The sequence below is a fragment of the Camelus bactrianus genome, chromosome 2 (genome assembly GCF_048773025.1).
Source record: "Camelus bactrianus isolate YW-2024 breed Bactrian camel chromosome 2, ASM4877302v1, whole genome shotgun sequence".
Classification (NCBI taxonomy): domain Eukaryota; kingdom Metazoa; phylum Chordata; class Mammalia; order Artiodactyla; family Camelidae; genus Camelus; species Camelus bactrianus.
Window position 1 is genome coordinate 33,424,457 of NC_133540.1, and position 15,646 is coordinate 33,440,102.

General features: G+C 35.5%; 1 protein-coding gene across 4 annotated transcripts in view; it reads left to right on the plus strand.

Moving 5' to 3' along the window:
• The window catches only part of ANAPC10 (anaphase promoting complex subunit 10), a 55,006-nt gene that overhangs the window by 18,301 nt on the left and 21,059 nt on the right, over positions 1-15,646 (plus strand). The window contains exon 5 of one of the 4 annotated variants that reach the window (XM_045516394.2): positions 2,401-2,439. The exons of the other annotated variants lie outside the window; for them this stretch is intronic. Coding sequence (XP_045372350.1) covers positions 2,401-2,427 — 27 coding nt within the window. The 3' untranslated portion in view covers positions 2,428-2,439. Of the gene's footprint in view, positions 1-2,400; positions 2,440-15,646 lie in introns of those variants that run through there. 4 annotated transcript variants of the gene reach the window in all.

Sequence of the window (15,646 nt, forward strand, 5' to 3'; positions counted from 1 at the left end):
TTGCTTCCAAAATATGTAGCCACAAAGGGGTAAAATACTGATGGAACACAAGATTGAGCTCTTAAGTGAATTTAAGCCTTGTTTTTGTCTTCAGATAATAAAGCTGTTACCACGTTGTTTTTGGTTTTTTTTTTTTTTTTTTTTAAGAGGGGGCTTGAAACAAGTCTTTGATGTTAGGAGAGCTGTAATGATATTTTCCTTTTCTTCCATGTGGGTGAGCATTTTGGCTCTCCCCCTTGTGTCTTAAATCAGTCGCATGGCAATGGGAGTCCATATATGGTACTTTGACAGAAGTGGTTAATAAGTCAGCTCTTCTGTTAAAATAACATTTAGTATTATAATTTGGGTTCCATTAATGTGTGTGGTAGAATAAGGAGATGTGGACAAAGGCTCTGACTCTATCCATTGTTCCTAAAATCTACTTACATTTACTTTCTTTTGAGGGGCCTATTTTAAACAATTTGATATAAAGTAGAATGATTTAGGAAGTATCTACAAACATAAATTGGTTTGGTAAGACAGAGTGTTTAATTTATTGAGCCTTTGGAAAAAATAGTTTTTATTGAATTTAGCTAATTTAAAAGAAAATATTTTTTAAGTTAGTTTTTATAACTAACTTCAGGGTATCTTTGAAATGAGTGTAGAATGTTTTGGTGTGGTACACAGAATTTTTAGGCTAGAAATATTGCTGTCTTTTATCTCTCTCTAACATAAGCAATTAAAAAATTATTTGTAATTATATTCGTTGCTAATTTCTGAAATGGAGTTGAAGTAACTATGCGTTTGGGGTACGTTTCCTTTTGAAACTAAAGTATCTTACACAGTAGAATATCATGTATTTTTAAGAGAGAAACATTATTGTATCTCTTGTTTTTTGTTTGACCTCAAAGTTAGACTATAGATTTTTTTTGAGTATTCTTGGCATTCCCATACAAGACAGATTCACGCTTTCTTCAGTAAATATTTATTTAGGGCCTGCTTAGTGCCAGGCACTGTTAGGTACTCAGAACGCAGCAAAGATAGTCACTGTCTTTGCCCTTAAGCACTTCATAGTCTGGTGGAAGAGACAGGCAAAGAAATCAACAATTACAGTATAGTCTAGTAAGTTCATACAGGAGGTGTGGGAACACAGTAGAATATTAGGAATAAGAGTTTAAAATTTTTTTCTTAAAGAAGTGATGGTTCAATTGAATCTTAAGGATAAATATGAAGCCTACTCAGGTGGAGGATAAAGTGGAGGCGTTATGAAAGGGGGCATGACGCATGTAAAGGTATGGAAACATGCAGGCATGGTGTAATGGCGGAACTGTTAGTAAAGTATGCCTGGAAGCTGGGTGGGTGTGAGGAAGCAGCAAGAAAGACCCGAGGAGTATTTATTCATTCAGCATATTTATTGTGATAGTGACGGTAATGTGGCCAATGTACAATAAGGAGTTTACATTCTTGCAGGGAATACATATGTTATTGTTCCTGTGAAAATATATAGGCAAAAGTCAGATTGTGCTTACTGCCAGACTTTTTAGGGGGTTCAGATTTTCAATGAGGACACACTGATAAAGGTAAACCTTGGGAATGATGGGGCTGGAGCCATGTGAAGAGCAGATACGTGGTATCCAGGTGAAAATGATGAGGATTTAACTAAGGCTGTGGCAGTTGGGTTCAAGAGGAAGGGAATGTATTTGAAAAAGAATCAAAAGGACTGGTGACTGATTGCTATCTGGGGTTTACTGGGACTATGGCTAGGCGGTTCAAGTAGGTAGAAGGTGACATCTTGGATTCTTCTCACATCTGGCAACTAGTTGAATGTTGTGATTAATCAGAAATGGAATACAGAGTTAAGGAACACTGTGGGTAGGGATGGAGAGAAAGGTTGAGCTAATCAGATTAACTTTTGCCACTGATTTCTGGTATCTTTTCAGATGGACAACTTTTCAGTGGGTGGTCAGGTATACGGAGGATTCAAGCCTGAAGAAAGAAGCCTAGGTTAGAGGCATAGATTTGGGAATCACCCATGTGTAAGTAGAAGCTTAGGTGTGAGTTTTGATTTCATTCAGGGAGTGTGTATAGTTGAAAAGAAGAGTACCAGGGCTGGAATTATGGAAATGTCGATATTCAAGGATTGGGTAGAAAAGGATCATCTGATGAAAAAGGTTGAGAGGAACTGCCAGAGATGAAAAAAAATCAAGAGAACGTGTTGTCACAGAGGCTGATAATGGTCAGGAATCCAGTTAGCCAGGGACTGCAAAGTTTCCTTCCTAAGCCTGTGTTACATGTTGCACTAGGCAGTTTATTCAATGCAGTTCTGAACTAAGACAGTTCTTGCGAGCAGTTTAACCACTTGTTAGTGTAAGGTTTCTAAATTTATAGATTTGAGACTAATGAAGGTACTCACTTTAATAGCAGGAATTCCAGCTTGTCCTGTCATAGTGTTTGTGCCAGGTAAGAAAATTCTTGTTTTGTTTCATAATGCTTTGGATTGGGAGGCTTTGTGCTCTGATGCCTGCTTAATGGGGACTATGAAGTTGATGAGGGTTCTTTCAGGAGCATTGTCCTGTGAGGGCGTTTTTTTCAAGTGCTCTTTCACATGGAAGACCTACACTGGTTGTGTGTGTGTGTGTGTGTGTGTGTAGGCAGAATGACAGTAGTAACAACCAAGGGCAAAGAAAACAAACAAACAAAAATTTAGAAAACCTTTATTTAACCCCATGGCAGAATATAATACAATAGAAATATGTGTTTTATTTAGAGATGTGAAAATGAGATATAGGTATCAATTCCTTTTTAATGTATAAGGAAAGCCTGCTGAGTGAGTACAGCCAGTTGAACAGCTAGGGCACCTGGCTGAGAACCTGGTACATTGTTGGAAACAGTAGGCATTTAATAAAAAGTTGTCAAATAAATATACCAGCAGTCAGTCTGTAGGCTTACCATTGACCCGTTCTTGTGTAGTTTGCTTCAGTAAGATTATCTGAACAAATCTGATTCCTTCTCTCAGAAAAAAATTTTAAAATTTTTAATCGTGATTTAAAAAATAACATAAAATTTGTTGTCTTAACATTTTTAAGTGTACATCTGGTAGTGTTAAGTATATTCACATTGTTGTATAACAGAACTTCAGAACTTCTCATCCTGCAGAACTGAAAATCCGTATCTGTTAAGCAGCTCCTCTTCATTTCCTCCTCACCCTTCTACCAACCCCTGCTTTCTGTCTCTGAATTTGCTACCTTAGATCTCTCGTTTAAGTGAATTCATACAGTATTTGTCTTTTTATGCCTGGCTTATTTCCCTTAGGACAGTGTCTTTGAGGCTCATTCAGGTTATAGCGTGTGACAGGATTTCTTTCCTTTTTTGAGGCTAACTCATATTCCGTTGTATGTATAGACCACGCAATATTTATCCATCCAACAGTGAACACTCGGGTTGCTCCCACCTCTTGACTATTGTGAATGATGCCTCTATGAACATGGGTGGGCCTTGAGACCCTGCTTTCAGTTCTTTGTGGTATAAACCCAGAAATGGGATTGTGGAATCCCATGGGAGTTCTATTTTTAATTCTTTGCATCTCTCGGAAGTATGACTCACAAGAAACAGGCAAGTTAGCAGCAAGACTTGATGCAGAAAGAGACTGATTTGGGGAAGGTGGGGATGGGGAAGGGCCTTGTACCAACTGAAGCTTTACAGTTAGAAGAATATAAACTATGAGGTATGGAAGGAGGCAGGATGGTGTCTAATGAGTAGAATGGATGCAGGGACAGAGACACATAACCAGGAGAAAGAAAAATGGGCTGGAACAAGTGGCTGGGCCCCAGCTTCATCTCCTGAGCTCTCTGATAGCTGGTGCTTGATTTTCTCCTGGGTTCCCATGGATATGTAAACTTTGCAGTAAACCCCCTCTTCCTGTAGAAACTTTTGATTGAATTTTTATACTTAGCAACTAAAATGACCCTGATTAGAACAGTAGTAGCAGCAGAAAGAGCTGCAGCAAATCTTGCCCAAAAAATAACTGCTAAAAATTTTTTATCACACTTTAAAACTATATCTAATTGAGGTGAGCCACTTCAGGACTTTCATTTTTTTTCTCAGCCTCTTATTTGACATGTGGTAAATGAAGATTTAGTAATCTCCAAAAATTAGAGGCAGATAGTTGACTTTTTTGAAGGGACAACCGTTGCATTTGGAAGAGAAGAATCAGCATGTCAGTTTTGATTTAGATTGAATCAACCATCACAGAATCATTTTTGAATCATTATGTTCACCATTATTTGTGTTTATTGTTACGTCTATTTGTCAGACACTTTCTACATGCATGTCTCCACTCACGATTTCATTTTGTTGCAAATCTCACGTGGTAATCAGATGTTATTATCATCTCCATATTCAAGTCAAGCTGAAACTTAGGTGAAATGGACCTTTTGCTATGTGGCTCACTCTAAATGGGAGAATGACAGAGTGACAATGTCCAGAGGGGACAGCCACTGTTCAGTTGCTGTCTTTCTCACCACAGAGAATGTAGGCCCCGCGTTGCCAATAGTATAATTTTTAAGAGAAATTAGAAATCTCGATTTGAGTATGAAATTTCCCAATTTTTAAAACGTGCTGGGCAAACAAGGTATATCCACAGGCTGGATGTGGCCAAAGGGTCACCAGTTAGCAACTTCTGATCAAGTACAGTGCCATTATTTTACAAATGGGACACTGAGAGGTGAAGTGAGCTGCCAGTGTCACACAGCAAGTCAGTGCTTTAGCTGGGAATCAACATGCAATACGTATTCCTTCCATTATTTCCTTAAAATCACATTGGATTACAAGTTACCAGAGCCTTTCTTCAAGTTTTTCAGAAAAATTGACGTGTGTAGCCGAGGAAATGAGCTAGTGAATGATGGGATGGGTTAACTATTGATTTTTGAAATGAATTTAAAAATTGCTTACTTCCTTGATATATCCTGTTGAAAACTGATTGATAGTCGTAATGCTAATGATTTCGGCATAAACGTTTATAAATACTTGCTTTTCTTTCTGCTGATTGCTTTTGCTTAATGATTTTATAAAGAGCTTTAAACAATGTAATTTCAGGAATGAAATTTCTAAGGAAAAAAAGAAAATAATCTCCAAGTTTCAGAGTAAAAGGGTGAGAATATTAGAGTGGAAACTCTGGGAATATAAGCCAATTGATAACTTCTTCTGTGACCATTTAACCTTCATTAAGAAAAATCATCACACAAGGGTTTGTAGGTTTTGAAGAGAGGAGGTCTTTCCTCTTGTATTTGTGATTATAGTTGATGGGAGAAGACAGAAACAGTAGCCCGACTATCTCAGTACCATTTTTAGAACAAATTGTCTACTTTGTAATTAGCTGAGGAATAATCAGCTAATTAAATGCCCATAGCTAGCCTTGATCTCTAGTGCTTAATTAAGTAGGACAGAGACACTCAGCAGAGGAGACCCTCAAGGTACTTCTAATGGAAAAAAAGATCTAGAATCAGTCTGAGTGATACAATAACTTTGAGACAGTAGTAGGGAGATTATTTAGATAATATGTTAGCTATCTAATGATTTTTATTGTCTAAAGTCTTTTATCTTGTTCTGAATTAATATGGTATTTCCTATGCAGCTGTGTAAATTTACTATTGCTTATTTTTGATAGTGAAGGTTATAAATTTTTGTTCTGGGTCTTATATAATCCATAGATTCCCATTCTTTACCACCAAATGAACAAATTATCACATAGTGACAGACACCCCAGATTGAAATATATAATATCAAGAGAATGAGAAGACAAGCCACAGACTGGGAGAAAATATTTGCAAAAGACACATCTCATAAAGGACTTTTATCCAAAATATACAAAGAATCTTCAAAACTTAATAAGAAAACAAACAACCTGATTTTAAAAATGGGCCAAAGACCTTAATAGACATCTCACCAAAGAAGATACAGAATACACATAAACATATGAAAAGATGCTCCACATCACATGTCATCAGGGAAGCACAGATTTAAATGAGATGCTTACACACTTTATTAGAATGGCCAAATCCAGAGCACTTACAGTACCCACTGCTGGCTAGGATGTGGAGCAACGGGAACTCTCATTCATTGCTGGTGGGAATGCAAGATGGTAAAGTCACTTTGGAAGACAGTTTGGTAGTTTCCTAGAAAATTAAAAATACTCTTACCATATGATCCAGCAATCATGTGCTTCACTATTTACTCAGAATAATTGAAAACTAGGGGTGGGGATGGGTGGTGGTAGAGCACGTGCTTAGCATGCATGAGGTCCTGGGTTCAATCCCCAGTACCTTCATTAAAAAAATGATTAAAAAAAAAGAGTTGATAGCTTATATCCACATAAAATTCTGCTTACGGAGGCTTACTGCAGTTTTATTCACAATAGCCAAAATTTGGAAGCAACCAAGACTTCCCTCAATAGGTGAATGAATAGATAAACTGTGGTACATCCAGACAGTAGAATATTATTCAATGTTAAAGAGACATGAATTCTCAAGCCATGAAAAGACATGGAGGAACCTTAAACACATATTCCTAAGTGAAAGAAGCTAATCTGAGAAGGCTACATACTTTTTGTACATACATAATTTTAACTATGTGACATTCTGGAAAGGCAAAACCATGGAGACAGAAGATTAGGGATTGCCAGGAATTGGGGGTGGTGGGAAGGATGAATAAATGGAGCAGAGAGGATTTTTAGGGCAGTGAAAATATCCCATATGATACTATCACTATGGGTACATGTCATTATACATTTGTCCAAATCCATAAAATGTACAACATCAAGGGTGAACCCTAATGTATACTTCAGATTTCAGGTAATTATGATGTATCAGTGTAGGTTCACCCTTGGTAACAAATGTCCCACTCTGGGTGGTCGGGGGATGACAATGGAGGAGGTCATGCGTATGTGGGGATAGGGGATATGGGAAATCTCTTTACCTTCATCTTCATCTTGCTGTGAATCTAAAACTGCTTTAAAAATCGTCTTTTTTTAAAAAAAGAAAACATGTGCCATATTGTCTATCTCTCTCCCCACCACTCAGGGTAAGCAGTTTTCTTAGGGTTTAACTGGCACATTGAGCTCATATAAAGTAATAATTATAGCACATTGACAACTTCTGTTTTTCCTGTTTCTTTCCTGACATAATGTACTTGCTGCTAAGCAAATGAGATTCCATAATAATAAATACCTTGATATTTTCTCTGTAGGAAAACATCTCCAATTTTATAACAGGAGTCAATAAAAAAATTATAACAGGGACTTTCATAGCCAGTAACCACTAAAATGCTATTTTAGTATATTTTTTGTATATATATATATATTTTTATTGAAGTATAGTCAGCTTGCAATGTTGTGTCAGTTTTAGTATATTTATTATATTACTGTATCCACTTTATCTGTATTTAGAAAGCAACTTTGAAAATATGTAAATTCTATAACTCTGTAAAATGCTTGGACTAAATAATGTTTTTACTCTAACTTTTTAGAAAATCCCACTTAAAATAATTTTATATTCTTTAACACACTGAATTTCAGTTTTGTATGAGTTAACATAAGTATTCAAATAAAGGAAACTCCTCTGAAGTTGAGGAAAAGGTACTCTGTGATTATTTAATGGTAAATAGTGTCCTTAGAGTAAATTAAGTTTTTCAGGTGGAATATATCACCCTTTGAGATCCTGTTTTTGCTTTTTCTCATTTCATTTAATTGAAGTGAATCTGTCCAATCAGTATATGTTGTTTACATAGTGTCTCTTTTTACAGTAACAATGTACAATAATAACTGTGGCCTTAACTTATTCCTCTAATTACACTTTCTTTGAGATTCATGAGAAAAATGAATAGCTCTTTAAAAAAAGATTGCATCCATTTCTATTGTCCACTAAGTATTATACTCATTTTAGATATAACTGCTAAACTCTCAAAACTTAACCTGAAAGCTTTATTTTCCGATGTTTTAGGAATTATAGTAAAGAGGTGTTACACACAAAACTTGTGTGAGATACGACTATGATGCCAGTAGTCCTAAAAGCTTATTTTTAGATCTTTAAACTAACCTTCCAAGAGTTGAATTTCCTATTTTCTTAAATTAGGAATTGTTTGAAGACATGCAGGTTCTTTAGCAATTATAAATGTTATACTTTGGCTGAATTATTTTATATAATTGCTTTTATAGAATTTCTCTTTAGTATTAATCCATAGGCCTACTTTGAGACACAGAAGAAATTATGAAATTTGTTGTTGTAATTCTGTTAGGAGTATTTTTGAGGATGTAGTCTACCATTTCACAAAATGGCCTTTTTTATACTGATCCAGAGTGAAAATTTCCTTCAGGTCTGAATTCAGGAAAAAGCATTTTAGTTTTTATTATGCGTATGCACACACACACACACACACACACACACACACACACACACACACACACGTTCCTCTGCTCAAGAGGTTTCAACTTCAGGACTTTGCTGGGTATGAAAACCTACCTGTTGTGAGGGGGCAGTGGGTGGGGGAAGAAGTATGTCAGCTCTGTTAGTTACTAGTAGGTGATATTAGCAGTTGCTTCTGTAGTTAAAAATTTGCACATGTGATTAAATGGACTTAATGATACACCTTTGGAATCTGATCTGCTTCTAAGTAGAAGAGCCTCTATACTGTGTCAGAACCAATAATAATATCCACTTTACTTTGACTGCCAGGAACTGTGGAGCCAAATTTATGACCTACTTAATAACAATTCTCTGTATATTTCTGTGCACTAACTTTACCCTTTATTCGCCACTTATTTAATAATTTTATGACATATTTCTTATCAGCTGACACAAATCTTTGATAGTGTCCCCTAGCGCAGGAATAGTATCTGTCTTAATCACCCTCATGTCTACGTACCTGGCACATAGGTGCTCAGTTAATATTTGTTCCATTTTTTTTCCCTGCAATGGTCCTTGTATTTATTTTAAAGATAGTGGAAGGGCATCTGTTTTAGCTTTACTAAAGAAAAGAGTTCAAGGCAGATTAGTTCTTAAACTGATTCTATCCTCGCAGCCCCACTTTCTGGTATAAGCATGTGATCTTAGAGAAGATAATGACTAAAGGGAATGTAATTTACTTTGGGAGGATCTGGGAGACTCATAACTTGTCTCTTATTCCTGGCCCAAAGTTGATAAGCTCAGGTTGAGTACGATAAGGAAGGCACTTTAGGGAATAAGAACAGCCTGATGAATGAGAAGAAACCTCTGGCTGCCTTCACCTTCGACCTTAGTATTTCGGTAGCTGCGCCACATTTAAGAAAAGAAAAAGATCGAAATCAAGTCAAAACTATTCTCAGCTAGTTTGTAAAATCTGGTTGTTAAACATTAGCTTTAATTCAAAAAATATTATCATTTCTCTGAGGAAGAACAGTGAAAGGCATTGAGAGGTGTCCCTGGCTTTAAAATACTTTGTATGAAGAGCTGCCTTGTGTTGAGAGAGAGCCTTCAAAGGCAGATATGGAATTCAAATTGGAAAATTTTCTGTTGACTAAAATCAGGATTATCAGTGGCATGGAATTATCATGACTCACTGAACTCCATTTAACCTGAAGTTGTAGTCATTTGAAACTTGCTGTTATTCCCCCAGAGTCATAGTGGACTTGCCATTGAACGCAGAGTTCTCTAACCTTGGCTTACAGGGGCAAAAACCCAGTCTGTTTCATAATCTGCAGTCTGGGTTTTAAATATTGTACTTAAAGTGGGACAGAAGGATGAGACTTAAGCCAGAGGAAGAAACATGTTTCTTGATTGTCTTTGCCACATGCTGCTTTAATCGTAGGTTTGGAGTCTGTTAGATCAGAGTTGGAATCTTGGTACTATTACTTCTTTATTTTGTAATATAGGGCAATTTCTCTGACCTTTTGGAGCCTCTGTTTATTTACTTAAAAATATGAGAATCACAATACTTCTCTTGTTTGGGTGTTTGTGAAGATTAAATGAGATAAGCTGTGTAAAAGCATCTGCAATATATCAAATACATAGTAAGTTTTTCAGTCAGTATAAGTTTATGTCCTTCCATCCTTCTTTTCTCCTTTAGTTTTGTAAGGACTGCTTTCTTTATTCTTACTCATACCAGACTGCACAAGGTTGGAAAGTGCTAGATAAATATGTCTTTACTATGGTGTGTTCTAGTAACAGAGAGTAGATAGGTTGTCTTGGATTCAATTCCTTACTGCCAGATCTCAGCAAGAAGGGTTTTCTTTTCTAAATTTAATGTTGATATTTTGCATTTCAATATCAGTTGTCCAGAGTTGGATAGAGCATGTGTCCTGTGCAGGTTTTCTAGGTTTTTTTTTTTTTAATCTTAAATTTCCATTGGTATTGGATTAAATATATAGATTTAATCCTTGGAAACTACAGCATCAGTAGCATTACTTTGTGGCTTTGGAAAGGGAATAGTTTAGCAATTTTAATCTTTCTAATGAGATCCAATTAGTAGCATAAAATCTGCTGGATCACACATTGATCCACTGTGTTAAAATCTTGGATTTTTCTTTACTAAGATAAGAGCTCACTAATGTGGATACTTCCTTCGATTTTGTACTCTGTTCTTGAAAAGTTTTGTGCTTGAGACTTATTTTGATTTATTTGCAAAAATAAACAAAGCTGACTTAATATTGATGGCTCTGAATTCTACTTTTTAGTTTTCATACTTTCTCTGGAGGATGTAATATTTTAAATTAATATAATAGTTATAGTAATACGTTTATAGAGTAGGGGGTATAAATGGTCATTTTTTAAAAAAAAGGTATTCATGCACATCTTAACTGCCATGACTTTTAGCCAAACCAGTATTTTCAAAAAAGCTCTGTCTATCCTGATTTGCACAAATATTTTTATAAACATTTCCACCAAGCAGTGAATGAAGCCCTGAGAGTCACTCTGACAATCTGAAGGCTCCCGTAGGAGAGACATTGAGAGTAGTATTTGCGTTTTGGAAATGCACAGGGTGTGCTCCTGTTGGTAGATAGGCTTTTGCTTTTAGGGCAGTTCAGCCTAACGATTGAACAAATTGCTTCTGTTTGAAACTTGTAAAGCAAAAACAGAGGTAATCACAGTACAATTTTTGCTAGAACATCTGTTGTGTTGGCTCACCAGATCAGAGAGTTTAAATATGAAAAAGGTTTTCAAGTTATTTTAAAAATCCCTCTTTGCAAAGAAATTGATACCTTGATACCTGTGGGATTAAGACAGCTTTTCACCTCTTTGTGGCCTGGCATAATCAACAATACTTTTGGCTTCGGAACTGGGAGTATGCATGTGAGAGTCTGGGTGAGTTTGTGTGCGTGAGCAGGTAATGTGTGGGTACAGGCCTGTGTGTGGAATATTACGTGTATGTTCATAGATGTGAGAGTACATTTGGGTTGGAGGTGAGATAAAAAAACTGGAGTGTTGTCTTACTGTTAATAAAACTTCAGTGTTGATATAATTATATGGATAGCAGAACACTCTTATTCATTCATTCATCTTTTTCTAGTTATTGCTAATAATAAGTGGGCATTATGCTTTTGTAGGATGGTTCTGAAGCTTGGCAGTATTCTGTGGTCCAGTTATTATAAGATGATACTGTGAGATGTTGGGGGACTATCTCATATTTTTTAGACCAAGTGATGTTGAAAGGTCACAGTTCGGCAAATGAGGCAGATCTGATCTGATATCTCAGTTTTGCCACTTAGTAGGCTCGTCATGCATAGAATAGGGATAATGATGGTTTTTCACTGGATTCCTGAGACACGTAAGATGATGTTTGCAAAGTACTTTTTCATATTGCCTGTCATATAGCAAGCACTCAATGCAAGTTCTCTTCTGTGGTTTTTAAAAATAAATAATATTTGACAGCTTAAAAATTTTTTGAATATTTGAAATAAAATACAAATAAATTTCCACAGTAGCTTCTTGGGGAGTGGTAGTGCTTTCTGCACCTTGGGAGATACCTTGATAAGAGTACTGAATATTGCTTTATTAAAGGGTTCTCGTATTCTTTATTTAGTTGTATAAACCATATTAAGCAAATTTAGGTATAATAGCTGATTATTGTTTTTGAAAAGCTTCAACATTTTTATAATGAACCTCCCTAAAATAGAAGTTACTCTATGTAATTTGTATGTCATAACTTACAAATAAATTCAATTTGGAAAAAATGTAGAGTTTCTATCAGATAATATACCACCAGTTTGGGGAAAATGACGTTACTGTAGCATGTTATTAAGATGAACTTAAAATCCCATTAGATAACCAGTATTTTCATGTTTCTGAGGTTAATTGGCTGCATTCAGTTATAGATTATGAATGGTCCCACCTGCATAATCCACCAAGCTATCAGGCAGAAAGACCAATAGTTCACAGGATTGATTGACCTTGTCAGTATAACAGAAACACTTACAAATAAAATTCTCTTTGCCAACAACATTGCAAATGAAAACCCCAGAAAAAACTGTTATGTCCTGTAACTGTCCTGGAATGCTGTGATTCAGTTAGCAGACTGTGGGTCTGAAGGTGGGTCTTGGTGGGTGGGAGTTGGGGGGAGGGAAATGGAAAGGATAGGAGGGAGAATTTTGGAGGAAAATTAATCAGGCGAAATGTTAGGAACACAGTTTTAGAAATGATTTTAACCATCTTGAGTCTCCAAAAAGTAGTTTCTGTGAATCTCTGTAAAAATAGTGCCTTCAAGTTGGTTTTTTTTTTTTTCACCCTTCCTGTTCTGTATCTCAAGGCCTTTTGTGTAGTTTTGATAGTCATTGGCAGTGAGTTCTTTTCTGAACACTAAGAGCACATCTTTGACAGAGCACAGTACTGTAATAAGGATGAAACATGTTTGTTATCCTACAGTTTTGCTTTATTTGCATGTTTTACCACTATAAGACAAGTATTATCTAGGGCACCATAATATTCTTGATTCTAAAATAGCTTTCTGATTTTGTTTGTTTGTTGTTTGATATAGGTTTGGATTTGTGCCGGAGTAGGGGAAGGGAGGAATGTTGGGAAAACACAGAATGAGGGAGAACAGTCACTCCATGACAAATTTTAACAATTTAGTTTTTTTCTCTCTCTTTTTTTGGGAGGCAGGCGGGGGGGTAATGATGAAGACCTTGTATTTTATTAAAGAATCCTCAAAGCAGTATATCAATCTTTCTTAAAGAATGCACGTGTTTTCAAATGCTTTAGGAAACTCAGTGAACCAATATCAGGCCTTGGTCTTTAAAGAAAGGGGAAAAAAAAAAGGAACCTTAGCTTAAAACTCATTTTGGGTAACATGGATCTCCAAAATCAGCGCTGAGAAATTGTGCAGCACGTATCAGCCTTCCTTGTAATACTGTAGGAGGGTCATAACATTCCTGCTTCAGTTTCTTTTTTAAAAAGACATCTTTTACATTGTAAGAAAAAGACAGTCAAATTGTTAAATGGGCTTCAAAAATAGTAATTAAAAAAAAGATTTAAAATGGAAAGAATTGATGGTATATTTCACCTAGAGTAAGAAAGACAATGTGTAATAAGGGATTTTGTGGTTTTACAGCTCAGTGCATGTGTTTGAAAGCTGTTCTCTCAGCAACGTGGGTGGCAGGTTATGCTACCATATAATGTATTGTAGTTGGCTCTCCACACTTGTCAGGGTTAGTGTTCAACCATTCGGAAAATTTTCCCATTGTTCTATCATGTGAACCAAGACTAGTGTTGAATTCCCAATAACTTTCAAAAAAAAGGTTTAATTAGAAAGTTTGGAATTTGATTACATCTAATTGTTTTAATACAGTCCTGTATATTTTAGTATTTTATCTATTATTGCAATTATTTTTCAGACAGAAAATATCAGAATCAAAACTTCATCTTACCCTTTTTAAAAATAGTCCCTGTTTCACAGAAATTTGTATACTGAATCTTGCCCTTTTTTCTGTCTTAACACTCTATTTCCATCTTAAGCATTTTGCTTTAGATGGACCATGGCTCTTGGCAGCTAGTGGATTTTTAGCAAATAATACTGTTTCTAGTAAGAGTTGCAGAGAAAAAAAAAAACTTAGTGTGAGGTCCTTGTAAACTGAACCTTTGGAACATTACTTTATTTCCCCCCCCCCCCTTTTGTGCTTCTTCTCTATTTGTGTAATGGTTATAAATTACATCCTTTGAAAAGAAGAATTAAAAAACATTTGTTTTGTTATTTTTGCAGTTGATTTTCTTCTTTACCTGTTTTTTTTTTTAAAGATACACAGAGAAATAAGCAATTATGGTATTGAAATTCCATTGTGCCAGCACCTCCAGACCATAATCCAAAAAAAACAGAAAACCGCCTGCTGGGTTGTCTGCAGTATGCTTGTGTGAACATCAGTGTCTGCTGTTCACACATCATTTTTTTACTGCAAGTTCCTCTCGGAATAAAGACTCTGTGTTTTCTGAGTGTAGTGAAACATTTGTTGGTCCTTACATTTTAAATTTCTGAGGAATTCTGTTTATAGGATAAGTTGTCATAGATGTATGTTACACGATTGTTACTGGCACATCAAGAAGGAGAGGAAAGACTTGTATGTTTATGTATTAGAAAATAATGAAAAACTTTAAATGAAATTACGAAGTATTAAAGGTGAGAAATAATGAGCTTTTGTTAAATATATATGAAGGCTTGATTTAAATATTGACTTTTGCCCTTTAAAATCTATTTTATTTATAAAGTAAACTGTATCTTGGCTAGATGAATATAAAAATATCATAAATTTGTCCTGTATTTCAGGACAAGTTAAGATATTTGAAATTCAGATCCTTAACTATGGTGGCTTCTTGACAGTACTGAGTTAGTAAAATTTTTCAATTGATCCTACATAATTACTCTAATAAGGGAAGGTACGAGAAATAGTTCTGAATCTTTTGATTAATTTTTTCACTTTTAATCTTACTCACTTCATTCATTTTTATTCTTATTATGCAGCTGGATATCTTATTACACATAGATAGCAAACTTGCAAAATGTAATCCAGTGTGTTGGCAACCTCAGCTTTTTACTCAGACTCATAAAATATCAAAAAGAGAAAGCCTTTACCAGATTAATAGGGAACTTTAGGTTTAAACTTGGTGAAATAGAAGTTGATGCCTACAGTCTCCCATAAGGTTTATCTTAATCATTCAACATCATTTGTTTTTTTTCCTTAGAAACTTTCCATGTAGAAGTTGGTAAAGGAGTAAATACACATTTTGCCAAAACTGGGTTTTTATTCACTTCAACTATTATTCATCAAGAGAAGATTTCAGGCTGGTTTGCCTCTGGATTTTGCTCTGAGTTTCTTTATCAATTAAAATGCGCTTTTACATTTTACAATAATTGTATGAACCTTTTTATTATGGTTTCTTCTGACTATTAGAATAAGATTGCTGTCTGTCTGAGACCAGTTATTACATTTAGTCGGTAGGTCCTTAGGACAATGATACTTGCTAATCTCTCACATGTTCTCCTCAACTTGCTGCTTATTAGTTGTCTTAATCTTTCTTTCAGTCCTGTAGATGGAAGAGATTATCATCTAAACAAGATATAGTTCACATATGCCTCCAAGAAAGGGGAGTAAAAGCACCACATCCTTAACATGCTAGTTTCTAAGGGCTTACGATGCCCGAGTCTCCTGATTGCC